The 16071-nt window shown below is 44.4% G+C and overlaps 1 protein-coding gene and 1 non-coding gene across 3 annotated transcripts in view; one reads left to right on the plus strand and one right to left on the minus strand.

Moving 5' to 3' along the window:
* Window positions 1-12309, minus strand: part of CLIC5 (chloride intracellular channel 5) — a 110972-nt gene extending 98663 nt beyond the window's left edge. The window contains exons 1-2 of one of the 2 annotated variants that reach the window (XM_074397861.1): window positions 11970-12309; window positions 3557-3645 (exon numbers count right to left, since the gene is read on the minus strand). In XM_074397861.1, the coding sequence (XP_074253962.1) occupies window positions 3557-3601 (45 nt within the window). In that variant the 5' untranslated portion in view covers window positions 3602-3645; window positions 11970-12309. The remainder of the gene's footprint in view (window positions 1-3556; window positions 3646-11969) is intronic. The other variant, XM_010333961.3, reaches the window with a different exon arrangement.
* A 2751-nt stretch (window positions 12310-15060) lies between these two features.
* LOC120363447 (U6 spliceosomal RNA) lies at window positions 15061-15164 on the plus strand. Its single transcript, XR_005578997.1, has one exon. It is a non-coding gene; the product is annotated as a U6 spliceosomal RNA (small nuclear RNA).
* The last annotated feature ends 907 nt before the right edge of the window (window positions 15165-16071 follow it).

Here is a 16071-nt window from a genome sequence, read left to right on the forward strand (position 1 = left end):
CCCCAGGCTGTAAGTTCTGCCAGGGCTCAACTAGGTCTACCTTGTGCTCCTTATTCCCCCACCAGACCCAGGGCCTGGCACCTGGTAGGCTTCAGTAAACAGCTGCCACATGGAAAAGTGCATTTTAGGCACCTTGACTTTGTTTTTGTTATCTTTAATTATGAACATACATGAAAGGGTTTTGGAGTTAGTCAGATCTGACTTTGAACTCCAACTCTGCCACTTTCCATGGGACCTTGAGCAAAACACCTAACCTTTCAGAAGTCAGATTTTGTATGTAAAACAGTCACAATATATCTAAAGCAGCCAGGATACTAGATTAAACAGTGCCAACACCACGTCTGGTGCATAGGAGTGAGATCCTCTACACATTATATTTCTTATATTGCCTTCCCTGATCCTGCTACCCTTGACCATGCCAAGTATCTCAGAATGACTCAGACAGTCCTAGCAGTGAGGCTGAACCCCCAGGGAGTAAACTTCACTCAGCAGCAGTTTTATTCTCACCCCTGCCTTCAGGATTCTATGTGATATTATAACAGCCTAACCTGTCTGGGCCTTGAGGAGGAATGAAGCCACTAGAATCCTGCAAGGACTCAGTGGAATCCACTGAATTCCATGGACAATTTTGTAAAATTCTTTAGACTTATGGTTATATATCACCTTTATAGTGCCTGGCGAATAGTCTGTGATTTTTTTTTAATTGTGGGACTCTGCCATACATATCTGTAAATGAGTCTATGTCTTAGTAATGGAAGAAGAGCTGATGGGAATAGACATAAGATTTCTCTCAAGCCAACGGCTTCATTCTTGAAGAGATGATTTTCAAAGCTTACTCTAGAATCCTGACTGAGGCACTTGGGACAATGTCACTTCTTGGGTAAACTGGCCAGGGAGTGAAATCTGCCCTTGGTGGCCACCCCCAAACCGGACAACAGGTACACTTTTTTTCCCCAGTGGCATGCGATACTCCTGGTCTCTCTTATCCCTTTCCTTCTGGTCCTCTTCTTTCTGCCTACTGACCTGATAAAGTAATCCCAGCTAATATGTCAGCTGGGGCTATTGCATCTATAGGTAGCTCATTATGAGTAGCATATTTATATTTTAAACAGGACCTCTAAGACATTCCTTAAACCAAAGGGGTTGATCAAAGGAATGGAAGTTTATGTCACTATGGCAGAGAAGTGGGAAGGAGACTTGGGAATAGGTGGGTCTTCAGACAGCTCTAACTCACCCTCTCTGGTAATTGTCCTGCTTGCTTGTTCAAGTGTTGGGATCTGACCTTGACTTTGGACTATTCATTGCCACCTATGGAGAATTAAGGAAGGGCAAAACCTGGGTCATCTTACTCTTGCTCGCCATTGGTAAAATGCCTTCTGATTTAGTGCAGCAATTTCTCCCCATTAAGCTATAAGCAGCTGGGTAAAGTGAGGCAGGAAAGAGAGCACAGATTCTGATGCCAGGGGACGAAGTTCGAAGCCAGGCTCTACAACGTCCTAGCTCTGTCCATCCCCCTTATGTCTTTCCCAACATTTTCTTCTTCATGAACTTTATACGTTGAGGATGGGGATGAGTAGCTTTGCAAAAACAAAAACAATAACAAAACAATAAACAAGGCTGCAACTGTTTTTACAATTCCACAGGCCATGGAGCAGATCTGAAGGCTAAAGGTCACTATTTGTTTAGATGACTGGGTTGCTGTATACCTTGGGGTGACCTGAGAGCAGCGGAAGACCACTTGTCTACCAAATCTCTCCTATATTTGAGTGTCATAGGGCTTTAAATTTCCACTGTTAGACTCACCCCTGTGGGTTTTGGATACTCCCATGGGCCCTGGTTAGGTTAAGGGCAGTGTTCCCTTAACTAGACTGGGCACAAGAATCACCTGCAGTGCTTGTTAAATTATGGATATCTGGGAATGCCTTCCCTGAAGACTCTGATTTACACATTTGGGCGGGAGTTTGGAAAATGCCCCTGGTGGAGAGTGGTCAGGTTTGGAGTACTGATCTCCAGGTTTCTAAGTTTGTACAGAGGAACCCAGCATGCAGCTGCTGACAAGTCACCTAGTATGTGAAAGGATTAACTATCTTCCTTTCTCAAAGGGTAACATACTCAGAAATGCTTTAAAAACTGTATAGACACACAAGGAATCATTTTAGCAGAATATGGGAAATCACACTGGGAAAAGGAATGCAGGAGTAGCTTCAATATCAGGTGGAAGCAGTTGAAGTTGATCTAGCAGATGGGGAATAGATGTGATAAAGAGGAATATTCTTTAGGATTAAGTGGACAGCATTAAGCATGATTGACAGGAGGTGAGAGATGCTGCAGGTGGGATGCTAGCTTGTAGTAGGAAACAAGAATACATTAACTTAGTTTCTACGGTAGAGGTTGGCTCCAAGTCTGCTTCCTCTTTCTCTTGGGAACACAGTTAGATGACATTTCCCAGCTCCCCTTGCACAGAGGAACAGCCACAGGATTGAGCTCTGGACTATGAAAAGTGGGTGGAAGTCATTTGACCATGCAAACCTGCCATGCTGTCCTCCAACTTCAATCTTCCCTGTGCTGGCTGAATGTAGAGAGCCCAGCAGAGGAGCTGGCAGTCCTGCAGAACTACAGGGTAGAGGGAGTCCAAGTGAGGAAGGCCACTCACCAAACACTGCACTGAGCTTTTGTGTGAACAAGTTGGTAGGTTGTTATTTCAGCGGTTGGCCTATACCGACCAAGTGCCTGACATCTGAATAGTGAAGACTGTAGTTTACAAAAGGGGTTTGCGTTTTTTGTCTTATTTGATCCTCATAATAATAATCCTACCACACAGATCAGATCCCTGTTATATTTACAAAGTGCCTGAATGAGGAAAGGCCACATAACTCTCCACACAGCTCCCCTCTCCCAGAGCCTGTGGGGAAGCCCTGCCCAGAACCCTCAATTCCACAAGAAAAAACCTGAGGCATTTGTGACGAAGGCCACGGACAAGTGCAGTGAATTACACCTGTAATCCCAGCACTTTGGGAGGCTGCGGTGGGCAGATCACGAGGTCAGGTCATCAAGACCATTCTGGCTAACACAATGAAACCCCATCTCTACTAAAATACAAAAAATTAGCCCGGCATGGTGGCACCCACCTGTAGTCTCAGCTACTCAGGAAGTTGAGGCAGGAGAATCATTTGAACCTGGGAGGTGGAGGTTGCAGTGAGCCAAGATCACGCCACTGCACTCCAGCCTAGTGACAGAGTGAGGCTCTGGGAAGGAAGGAAGGAATGAAGGAAGGAGGGAGGGAGGGAAGGAAGGAAGGGAGAGAGAGAGAGATGTCATTTGAGAGGGAGGAATGAAGCATATGAGGAGTTAGCCAAGGTGATCAAGCGATAAGAGTTAGTGCTGAAAATGCTGAGTGTATGATAAAATATATTGTTTGCTAAGAATGATGGCACGGAGAACCTGGCTGGCCCCCACAAGTGGAAAACTGCTTGGGGCATTCTAGGATAGCAAAACAGTATGCGTATATCATACACTGGTTAAAACAATTCTTTAAGCACGGGATATGTGATCTTACCCCCGTGGCTCCCTCATGGAGAGTATGCTCAGGTTTGTCCTCCATCAGTAATAAGCAGGCACCAGGTGCCTACTTAGTTTATCTTGGTTCTATGAGGAAACACAGAACACCTGTTTGTTAATAAGCAGCTGTTCAGAGAGAATAAATACGTGGGTCAGAATCTTCCCTCAGCCTGGAAGGCTCTCAGCTTGGAAGGCTGTTGGCCTCCAGATAGTCCCACTTTGCTGTTCTATCTGGGTGTCTGCCTCTTAATGCCTTCAGCACCGCCTGGGTGGGGGTCCCCATGGCCCAGCTGATCTCGGTAAGTTAGGAAATAAATGCAATGTCCTAGGCAAGTTATGTGAACAATGGCTAAGAAGCAAGACAAGTCAGGATGTGTCCTGGAAAACTCAGAGCTCTGCTTGGCTGTGGTGAAGAGGGTGTGAAGGAATGTTGGGAAGGCAGACAAGAATATAAGTTAGGGCTCTGTTCTAATCGGTTTGAGCTGCTATGACAAAATACCATGAACTAAGTAGCTTATAAACAACAAATTTATTTCCTACAGTTTTGGAGGCTGGGGAGTCTATCAGTGCACCAGCAGATTCGGTGTCTGGTGAGGGCCACTATTTGGTTCATAGCTGGTGCCTCCTCACTGGGTCCTCACATGGTGGAGGAGAATGCTGTTCTCTTCAGCCCCTTGTGAGGACACTAATCCCATTTGTAAGGGCTCTGCCCTGTGATCCAATCACCTCCCAAAGCCCCCACCTGCTAATGTCATCACCTTAGAAATAAAATTTTAACATAGAAATTCTGGGGGCACACAAACATTCAGACGGTAGCAGATGGGATCATGAAGCATCTCTGAAGGCAAGTTGGGATATCTGAACTTTTATTTATAAAGTGGACTTTTTAAATTGTTAACTTGTTTCAAGTGGGGACTGGAACATTTGCTGTGCCCCTACCTGCCTGTGGAGCAATTGTAGTTTAAAAGAGGGGAGTGCTTAATTATCTGAACATGGTACACCTGACCCTGCATCCGAGGGGGGTGTTCTGGTGTGGGAGGCCTTTGCAGCACATCTTGGGTCACCCACAGGCTGTGGTGTGTAGAAGTTTAGTGTCGGTTACCCCACATCCTATATCAACCCCTATGGACCTTAGGGTGATGGTTTCTTTTTTACTTTTGTTTACCATTATTTGTTCTATGATATGGGGAAAGAAACAAGTGTCTGATGAGAAATAACACCAAAGGTGAAGGAGGGAAGGATGTGCAGGGGGTAGAGTCCAACAGGGAACCCATTATCTAGAAGAGAGAGGATGTAAACACCTTGTCCCAGTTACTCCCTTAAACGTCCAATTTGGGAGGTTGTCATGGCAACCGAAGAGGGTTCTCGATCCAGCCCAGGGCTTCTGTCCTGTGAATGACCCCTTCGGCTTCCTAAAGCTGCCAGTGTGCATGCGCCCTGTCCACACAGAGGGTGCAGGGGAGGGTCCGTCTCACCTGCCTTTTGTGCATTTGCACATCTGCTGTCTGTGGCATTTTGTAGTCACAGCATAAAATCTAGAGACCAGCAGTGTCTTTGGAATTTGCCCCTGAAACCAAAGCATTTTTGTCTACCCCTAACTTCCCACATTCTTTATTTTACTATCTCAACACATTGCCATTTAAAATTATGTGACACTTCTATATAACAACAACAACAACAACAACAACAACAAAATACAAGAAGGAAAAGAAAATTACAAAAGAAAGGCCAGAAGCATTCTTTCCTCCCTTTTCTGATTTGAGGTCAATCTGGAGGGAGTCATGCGAACCAGCATATTGCCTCAGCCTCCTCCATCCCGTGAAATGCTTGTTTCAAGTGAGGACTGGACCATATTTTGTCCTTTTGATGTCTCACGGAGTAGTTCAGCCCTATCGACCCACGGTTTGCACCGGTGGTTCTTAGTCTTTAATGAGCCTCAGAATCACCAGCTGGTAGCTTTTTAAGCTTACCAATGCCTGGGCCTCACTCCACCCTCCTAAATCTGAATCTCTGTAGATAGGACCTGGGCAGATACGAGGGAAAAAGGCAAGTGTGGTGACTCTTTCATGCCCCAAAGGTTGAGAACCACCAGCCTACCCATGGTTTACCTCCAGTGCTATGATAAAGGGGATTGAAAGACTCTTCCCATGCCAGCAGAACTAGAGAGTACTTCCAGAAGTTAACAACTCTATTTCTTTCTACAGGGAAGAATTCATTTCAGTTTAGACAGTAGCCTATCTTATTTATCCTTAAAGAGTTTCACATCTCAGAACTAAGATACTTCTTGAAAGAAAAGACAAGTTTCCAAAGCAGGTTGTCATTTAGTGAACTGAAAGAGAAATGTCCCTGACTGTTGGAGCTGACCCCTCAGATCATAAGCCATGTTAGATCTAAGACCCCCTGGGTAGAGAGAGCCCTTTATAGACCTGCATCTTAGGAAACTCATACCTAACTGCTTTGCTTCTGTACTGTCTCTAGTTCCCCCAGTCTTGACAACAGATACAGCTGAATATGCCTTCTGGGTAATCGTTTTTAAATAGATATCAGAGAGTGAGAGCCTACTATGTTTTCTCCATAATTCTGATAATACGTGTGCGTATTTTCAATGAGAGCACCTATGGCTATGCATAGCTGGAAGGTTGTTGAGGACGGGGTAGGAAAATCTGCGAAGAGAACCAGGGATCCTCTTGAAAACAAAGAGGATTCTGTATCCTGGCCCGGCTACCAAGACCCTTGGGGAAGCAGTTATGTAGGAGCTTTCTTGGATGGGGGAGCAGCTGACAGGAGTAATCAACTTCCCTTGAGTTTGAAGACCCCAGTGATGGGTCAGGGATCTTCAGTCACCCTGCGATCAGGCCAACCATATTACTCCAGACATGGGCTCTACTGGGCTCCAGCATGCGGAGCAGCAGTCCGGTTGGAGGCAGTCAGATCCAGTGGTGGTTGCATAGTGCATCAGCTGCCATTGGTCTGCAGCAGTTAGACATGCTGCTTGTGTTCTCAGGGGTCAGCTCCAACAATCAACATTTCTCTTCCAGTTACCTGAATGACATCCTGTTTTGGAAACTTATATTTTCTTTCAAGAGGTGTCTTGGTTCTGAGATGTGAAATTCAGCACACAGGACTGAGCGTCTGATTTCTTGAACACATCAAGGGAGGGAGGCCCAAAGGCCTTACTTTCACTTATTGCGCTACATGGAGCCTACAGAGAAAGTCTTAGCAATAGCCCAGATCCGTACTCAGCTCGAAATGCTCACACCAACTCCATAAAAGATGTGCTGCCACTATTAGCACTGCACTGGTTTAAAAAAAAAATCTGTGATCACAGAGGTCAAGCAGCCCATCCTGGCCAACACACTGGTGAAGCACAGCATGAGACCAAAATCTTACTCTTCCACCACATCTCTTTCCACCACTATGGCCCAGCAGCGGACAACTCAAAGGGAACCAAGAATGAGAAGTTTTTGATCTAACTGATTGTCTAAATTGACAGACGCTTTGTCTTGCATGGAGGGGACCAATAAATGCCCAGAGACAACACAAGTCGTCAGGGAGGCAGGAGCTGACTCCACTGGCAGTGGATGTCAGCCTCTGCAGACCCAGTCCTCACTCCCACCATCGTGCCATGGCACTTCAGATCTGTATCATACAACCCTTGACTCTAACACTCCAGGGATGTGTTGCCAGGAGAAACAGCACTCACTGTCACAGCAGGGCAGGTGAATTTGTGTATTGCGTTATTGACTACAGATCAAAACCTGGAGATAATGGGAAAGAAAAACACAGTAGCTTAATATGATGAAGGGAACTTTAAAAATCTAGTGAGCTCATGCTTAGGCAAGCTGCCCAAGGTGACCAGGCAATCATAGCAGCTCAGGGCCATAGAGGTGACACCACAAGATCTGATCCTATCTGTTCTGGAAGTGGGATGACCATACCACAGGTCACCACAACTTGTACTGCACCCTGTACCACTCAGAACCTTTTGAGCCACTCAGTAAATGAAACGACTAGTCGTTTCTGTCAGACAATTAGCAGGACTCTGTTTTACTTTCCCTATGCTGAATTGATGATTGTTTGACTAGATCAACCCTATACACAGATTGTTCTGGAGTCCTGTGGATAGTGCTTAATAGTTCGTCAGCATCTGTTAACTGGGCACTGATTGGACACAAGCTTTCTATCAACAGCACTCCTGACCGTGATGCCCTGAGGCTGTTAGAAGTTCTGGACGTTTAATCAGCGTTAGCAAGGCCACCTATGTCAGCTGTGGCAGAAGCTGCCTGCTAATGGACCTGCCTCTGATTATGACTTAGTGGCTGTCTACCAAGGCTGCACACTGGAGTCACTGGGAGTGCATATGAAAATACTGTTTCAGGGTTTCCCCCACAAAGACACTGATGTAATTGGCTTAGGGAGAAAACTGCTATCAGACATTTTAAAATCTCTCTTAATGGTTTGAATAGGTAGTGAAGGCTGAGAACCACTGGTTTCTGTTGAAACCTTCTGGTTCAAAAGACATTTGTGGTGAGTTTTTATCATAGTCACTTAGTTAGCTTCCTATTTCTGGGGTCCAGGGGTGAGACTGGGAGTGCAGAAAGCAATGCAAATGGGTGGAATGCCTTGATCTAACCTACACAGCACATCCTGTGTTTGTCTTTTCAAATTGCTTTCTGTTTTACTTTTACTTCCTTGCTCTATTTCTTTCAATAAACCACACTCACTGCCATTATCTCTAGCCTGTTGTCCTCCCCTTATGATCAAAGTCCAAGCTACATATGATCTCACTTACTCTCAAAATATCTCTGCAAGTGAGGAAGGAGCCAGGCCTTTGTTCCCCAAGGCAAATCAGGGATGTGCCGATCCAGAAAGGTTCTATCTGCCATGGGACTCATAACACTATTCAAGTCAATGTGTTTATAGCAATTTTCAACTTACAAAGTGTTTTCACCTATATTCTCCCATGGAATCCTCACAGCAAATCTATGATGACAGCATTTTCATAACCAGAGTGACCACACATTCTGATTTGCTCCCAGACTATCCCAGGTTATACCTGTGGTTCCAGCCTAATTATTGGTAACATATCCTTTTGCTCTCAGAAGTGTCTAGGTTTGAACAATAAATTATATGGCCTCCTTATTTATAACCATGCTCTTGTTTTAAGAGGGGGCCAATAAGCCTCCTGAAAGTTAAATAATTTGTTCAGGGCCATTTAGCTAATTAGAGGTAGAGGCAAGACTTGAACTCAGGTCTGTGTCTCCAAATCACTGCCCCATCTACAGGTATTATGGGACATTCAAATCAGAGTTGATGTGATCTAACCTTTCTTATTAATAGAAACTAAAAATGTGGGGAAATAATCTCTTAAAAGTCACTGTTAGAATGTTCCCTGAAAGTCTTAGAGTACATAGCAGAAATGGGTTAGTCTCCTTGGAAGCGTTCTATGAACACATTAGAATCGATTAATAACTTATAAATAATTGTCATCATGATGGCACTTGGAAGCCTAACTTGGCAAAATAAGGTACCAGACCTGACACATAGGTGTTGGGAAAAGAGCAAGAAATTCAGAGTCTAAACTTCTAGATTTGAGGACTGGATCTGAATCCTATCCGCTGTCTACCTTTGGGCATTTCACATGCCCTCTGTGAGCACATGTATTGTTCAAGCATAAAACAGGAGAAATCATCATTCTTAGATCCCTAGGCTGTTACAAAAAGAGCTAACTGCAGCTCATCAGGTGCTCTGACAGGGAGTCTCCCCGGGTCCCTGTGACTTCAGTTTGTTTTCTTTATCTTTCACACGAGTGAATCAAGCCTTATAAAGTGTGAGGATCAAACGAGATAAGGTATTTGAACATGCTTATTATGTGCTAATATGCTACAGTCTCTTCTTCTTATTGTCATTAGCAGCAGTAGTAGTAACAGATAATGACTATCAGTTGACATGGGAGACAGTTACATGTCCTTGTGAAACTCACTGTGTGACTGTGATTTAGAGTGGTACCCCCAGTGGAAACAAGAGATTGGGAGGTCCTTTCAAGGGGTGTTGAAAATAACCAAGTCATGACTATAACTGGGTGGGACTCACCCTGCTTGGAAGTCTCCATAGAAACCAAACAGCCCTGCCCCTGCAGAAACTGCGGTTACCTAATGCCAACAACAGGAAGGCCTTTGGGGGAATCCTGTACCTTAGAGAAACTCCAAACTTTGGAAAAGTGTGGTTCTGTCAACAAGGACATTGCTTCCCTCAAATGACACAGTTCAAGTAAGGCCTGGGCAGCATCTTTATTTCACAATATTTCTAGCCTTTGTTTGTCCCATTTACTTGTAAATGAGAACTGCTAACCTGAAGCTCAAAAAATGGGGTTGAGGGAGGGGTCAAAACAACTTTCATACCTGATGTTTTGATCTCCCCATCAATCTGGTTTTTGAGCTAGCCATGAAGGCCTGCTGGCTCGCATGGATTCATTTCCTTTAGGGAAGAAAAAAAAAACCAAACAAACAAATGACAACATAGTCATTTTAGAATTCTTTAGGGAACACTGTGAATTGTGCAGTAAGGTTTTTATATAAATGAAGAGACTCTCCAACACTGCCAGGAAGAAAATTCCAAAGGTGTATGTAGAATCCGTCTCCACACCTAAGAGTGGGGCAAAGGGCTGCTTTGGCTCTAAAGAACCAATTTGTGTTTCAAATATCTTTCAGGAACTTGACACCTTGAAACTGCCTACTCTCAGGGAATCTGAGTAAGTCCTAGAATCGCTTTCTTCAAGGAGAGCAACAAGACTCCTGGCTTTGTTAAAACTCTCCCTATTCACTCCTTAGGCCCCAAGCCTGGATGTCGGGGCTCAGAACACCCTTTTGCTGCCCTATGGTCCAACACTGCCCAGCATCACACAGACATGACCCTTTTTTACTACCTGGGTCAGCCAAAGGACCTGGATATCCTGCCTGGGGCAAACCAAAGGAGTGCACAGGGGCCACAGTGGGGAGAGAACAGGCTGAAGCAAGCAAGTGTCACTAAGTATCAGGTGTCAGTTTGAAAAATAGACACAAAGAATGTAAAATTCAGAAGAAATTTAACAAACCTTTGTGGTAGGCTGGGACAACAGAGACAGATCACCTACCAAGTGTAAAGTAAGTCACAGTTCATTTTTATGTATTTTAGGAGTCGGAAAGTAGCAGAGACCATGGATTGTTATCAAGGTTTATGTAGATCTCATACTTTTTGCAAACAACTATTTAATTAGCTTGTAGAGAAGGATCTGTTGGGCAAAATAACATCTTCCCCATTCCAGGGAATATTTTTGCCTTTTAAATTCTGCCAGGAGGCCCCTGACAGGCACCAGTGATTCTTCCCTTCTCAGCGATCTGCATATTTCTAGGGAAGCTTTGCACTGGGAGAGTTTTTCCCCCACTTTGCGAAAGGTCTTGATGCTCAGGGCAGTCCCTGACTTCCCCTCCCCCAAGTCCTGGCGACTCTTTCTGCTCAGCCCTGGAGGCTGTTCTCCTGCAGCCTCAGGTTTCCCTACTTCTGTAGCAACGACACCGAGGGCTGATCAAATGTTTTTTTTTTTTTTTTTTTTTTTTTTTTTTTTTTTTTTTTCTCCTCACACCCGCGCAGCGGGAAACACCAAGGCGGCCTTGCCTCTAGCCTTCCTCCTACGGGTTGCACATGAAGTACAGCAGCTTTGACGTTAGGAAGGGCGAGGCGACTTCGTTTAAATTTGCACCGTGCTTCTTCATCCCTGTCTGCATCAGGCTGAACGGGAGGTTCTCACTGTTACCAAACGCCTCGCGTTTCCTTGATACTACCTTGAAAAATCATGATTATGACAAAAAATAATAACGTCGGGGAATGGAGTGCTTGTTTTCTGCTCTGCAAGCACCAAGAAAGAAAACACTTTTGTCTCCTTGGCTTTTATCTTAGGAGCTCTGAGCGAAAAGAGGGAATTTTAAGAAGTGTCACTTTCGCTGTGCCAGAGATCATTGTGTCAATAACGTTTCTTTCTCTCTCCCATCCCTGCCCCTCCTCTCGTTTTAGAGGAAAGGCTCGGGTGTCCAGGTTTCTGCCGCATCCCTACACCTGGAGGCGTCATTCAGGACCAGCCCGAATCGAGGGCTCTGGACTCGGACTCGCAAAGGTGACCGCGGGGGCGGGGGCGGGAGCAGGGGCTGACAAACCGCGGGCCAACTCTCCGCGAGGACGGCCACCTGCCGGAACCTGCCTCCCTCCATCCCACCCAGGAGCCCCACAGAGGGCGCGGGCTGCGGAAAGGCCACGGGGGAGCTCGGGGTTCCGCGCAGCCCTCCCGGGAGGGTCCGGAGTCCAGCGCACCCGGAGCCCTGGTGCGTGAGCCCGGAGGGAGGCGCGGCAGGTGCAGCGGGCGCCCGACCCCGACCTACCTTCACGAAGAGCTCGATCTCGGGGTCCCTGTCGTTCCCGTTAGCGGTCGCTGAGTCTGTCATGCCGTTGGCGCCTGGGGCCGCTGTCCCGGGCCGGGGAGGCGCCACCTTTGCAGCTCCTGGGCCAGCACTCTGTGCTCCTGCCGCTGCCCAGTGTTTAATTTTTCACAAAACCATCGATTTCTCCAGCCTGGGCAGCGGGGTCTCGGGAGGGGGCGGGGGACCACAGGAAAAGCCCGGTGAAGGGGATGACAACAGGTCCTGGGAGCAACAAGTGCCGGGCTGCCCGGAGGTGTCACAGGATCCCGCCACCGCCAACGCGCCCAAAATAGCCGGTGGCTGCGGGGCGGGGTCAGCCGGGCGGGGACACAGCGGGGACACCCCAGGAGCTGGAGCCTGGGCCGGGCCACGCCCCCGCCCTGAGACCCCTCTGGGCAGGAGGCGGGGACAAAAGCCCAGGAGATGTCTCAGGGGAGGATAATGAGGGACAGGGAGAGAGAGTGGAGGAGAAGGGGAAGGGGAAAAGGAAGGGGAAAAGGGAAGGGGAAGGAAGAGAGGAGATGGCTCTCAAGTCTTCTGTTTCTTTAATAAAGCATCAGCTCCTCTGAGTTACTCCACTACCAGCGTTACCCACTTAGAAAGCCCTTCGTGTGTCTTAGCGATGCTCAGAACCAGGAGGAGGGAAGGGAAGGACACCCCCCACACCAAAAAAAAGGGGGGGGTGTTTGCCATCCTTGGGTTGAGCAAATGGAGAGTAGGGCGCGGGGGAGGGACAGGGCAGGGGTGGCTGGCGCCCGGGGCAGAGGGGTGAGTCAAGCTGCTCAGGATCCGTGCTTTTCAGCCTTCTGGGTTTGTTTCTTTTTCTTCCCCTTTCTTTCATTTTCGATTTCTTCCTTTATTTCCTGATCTTACTTCATACCTGTTCTTTTCTGGTTGTTTTAGTGAAGTAGGATACAAGCACAGAAAAGATGCACCTATCGTACGTTTATGCCTCAGTGAATTTTCAAAACTGAATCCACCCATGTAACACGTGCCAGATAAAGAATAAAATGTTAGTGACATCCCTAGAAGCTCCTCCTGCTTCCTCCCTCCTACATCTTTTCTCCCTTCTCCCCTGTCCCAGGGTAATCATTATTCTGGCTTGTAACAAACAGCACAGGATCATTTTGCCTGAAATGTTGGTATCTGGCTTCTTTCACTCATTACTATGTTTTTGAGATTCATCAATTGTGCTTTGTGTAGTTGCGTATCATCCATTTTCATTGACACATTTATTTATTCTGTCGATGGACATTTGTGCAGTTGAAGGTCATGACTACTCTGCCATGAACATTCTGTCAAACATCTTTTGGTTGAATTCACAGACACTTCTCTTGGGTGTATGCTTAGGAGTGGACTTGCTGAGTTGTAGTGTATGAGAATGCTCTCCTTATGTAAATACTGCCATAGGTTTTCTAAAGTGGTTGTACCAACAGACATTCCCACCCTTCATTTCCTCAAAAAAATGGTTACTAAATCTTATGCACCAAAATCTGGTCAAATTCTCATTGTCTTTTTTGGCTTCTCTTTAGTTAATCCTGTTTGTGCTCTGTCTTGCCTTACTTAAAACATATATTTGTTTCATAGCTTTATAAAAAATGCATTCCTTAATTTAAAAAACATTAGTAATAATACTTATGTGCTAGGCAAAAGTGTTGAGCAATTTGCATGTCTAAACTTGTATGGTATTTACAAATAGCATAATGATCCCAATTTTACAATGGGGAAACTGAGACATGAAGTATTTAAGTAGCTTACCCCTAGTCATCCAGCTAGAAAATGGTGAAATCAGGATATAAACCCAGACAGACTTGAGCCTGTGCTCTCAAATGATCTTCAAACTGCTTCTCTTAGTGCATATTATGGAAATCACTTTGAGAAAATGAAGAGATAGTTTTAATGGTCTTAACAGAGATCAAAATCCCTTTCAGAATAATAGTTACATGAAAGGAAAACTAGGCTGCCACATGAATTGGGAAGACATAGGAGCTAGACAAGCTGTCATGTAGAGACTATTTACCATGGTTGGGGTAGGGAGAGGAAAAGGCTTCATGGAGCAAAAGGTACTTCAGCTGAACCTTCCTGAAAGGTCAGGCATCTGATAGGCAAAGAAGAGGGAAAGGTGTCCTCACTACCCTTTATGGCAGGCTGCTTCCCCACAGACTCCCAGTGCAAAAGCCTCCTCCCTGAAGAAAGCAGTCACCAAGCCCAACCTTTAACCCTCTTGGCACATTGTAGCTTAATCAAGGTGAGGTTTAATTGCTTTCCTCATGCTTCATTTCAGCCTTACATCAGCAAAGCCTTTAGAGAAACAGTCACCTTCACAGCTGTACATTCCGAGCCAATGACTATATACTTTAGGGAAGGATCAAGGTTACAGAGGGAGACTGGTGCCTTCACTGCATGATGCACAGACTCAAAACATCCCTGCATTGAAGTATGGGCAATATTCTTAATGGCAATGTGACAGTAGCAAATAAAATTATATGCATAAAGTGCTTTTGAGCATATATAGCATATAGAAGATCTAAAGCATAGTTTTTTTGTTTTGCATTTTAATGAAAAATGTGTTACACATATTTTAGATCACTTCCTTGGCTATGATCTAACCAATGTGTGGTATGATCTCCCTTTCCTTAATCCTAAACCTATCAGAGTTAACTTTCATTTTATCTTCTCCAAATGTCCATGGCTATTGGAAAATTGGAAAGATCCCTTGCAATAACAATTTATAGAAAATATCTCCTATTTAGACATCCCTGCGGATAACTTATAGTTTTGATATTATAAACCTTCATGCTGCAAAAAAATTCTTCTTTGGTCATGAACTGTTTTTGTGCATATTTTCCACTTTCAATTCCATATTATGCCTTAGTTAAAGATAAAAGAACTTTATTTTGTACCCTTTAATGTTAAAGCATAATTGGTTAAAGTCAATTCTAGCTTTGTCCAGAGAAAAAGACTATATGTTTAACTTCAGCCCTTAGTTTCACAAATGCAGTGCAAGTTTTGAATAAATTTTTACCAAGAAAGTACCTTAAAAACCTTTTTAGTGCTCACTTTGGCAGCCCATATTCTAAAATAGAAACCACACAGAGAAGACTGGCATGGCCCCAGTGAAAGGATGAGATGGCCCGGTGTAACATTCATATTTTTCTATATCTGTTGAAAGTGAAAACTGTAACATATCTGATAGCATTTTTATATATTTATGCTCAATAATATGACCACCGCAGCAGAAAGGGTAAAGGGCAAGGAATTTATATAGTTGTAAGGTTTATATATTTCACTTGAAATAGTAAACTCTAAGTAGCCTGAGAAAACCTAGGTATGTGTATTATAATCTCTAGAGAAACAGCTATATATATGAGTTATAAAATAAAAGTATCCTAAAAAAGTCAACAGACAAGGAATATTCAAATAATCTAAAAGGCAGAAAAGAGGAAGAGAATAGAAAACTGTTAATAAAATGGTACACCTAAAAACAACCATATTAATACTTAAGCTAAATATAAATGGTCTAAACACATCAATTAAAAGCTGAAGATTGTTGGATTGGATAAAAAAGCAACAAGAAGACCTAACTATATGCTGTTACAGAATTCACTTCAAACACAATGATATTGATAACAAAAAGTAAAAAGATGGGAAAGCCCCTGCCATGCAAACACTAATCAAAAGAAAGCTAGTGTCTAAATTAATATAATTATTAATATATAAACATATGTTAATGTAAGTATATTGGACACAATAGACTTCAGAAAAAGTAAATTGTCAGGAATAAAGAAAGATATTACATAATAATAAAAAAGCTCACCAAGAAGATATAACAACCTTAAATGTGTATATACTTAATAACGAGAGCTTCAATATTGATAAAACAAAAGCCAATGGAACTGAAAGGAGAAAGAGAAATAAAGAATTAGAGTTAGAGGCTTCAATTCTTCTCTTAGTAATTTATAGCACAGGTAGACCCCCAAATCCACAAGAATGTAAGAGACCTAAACAACACTCTCAATAACCCTGACCTTATGAATATTTATGGGATATGCCACCCAAACAA

This window comes from Saimiri boliviensis, chromosome 4, assembly GCF_048565385.1.
Source record: "Saimiri boliviensis isolate mSaiBol1 chromosome 4, mSaiBol1.pri, whole genome shotgun sequence".
Lineage (NCBI taxonomy): Eukaryota > Metazoa > Chordata > Mammalia > Primates > Cebidae > Saimiri > Saimiri boliviensis.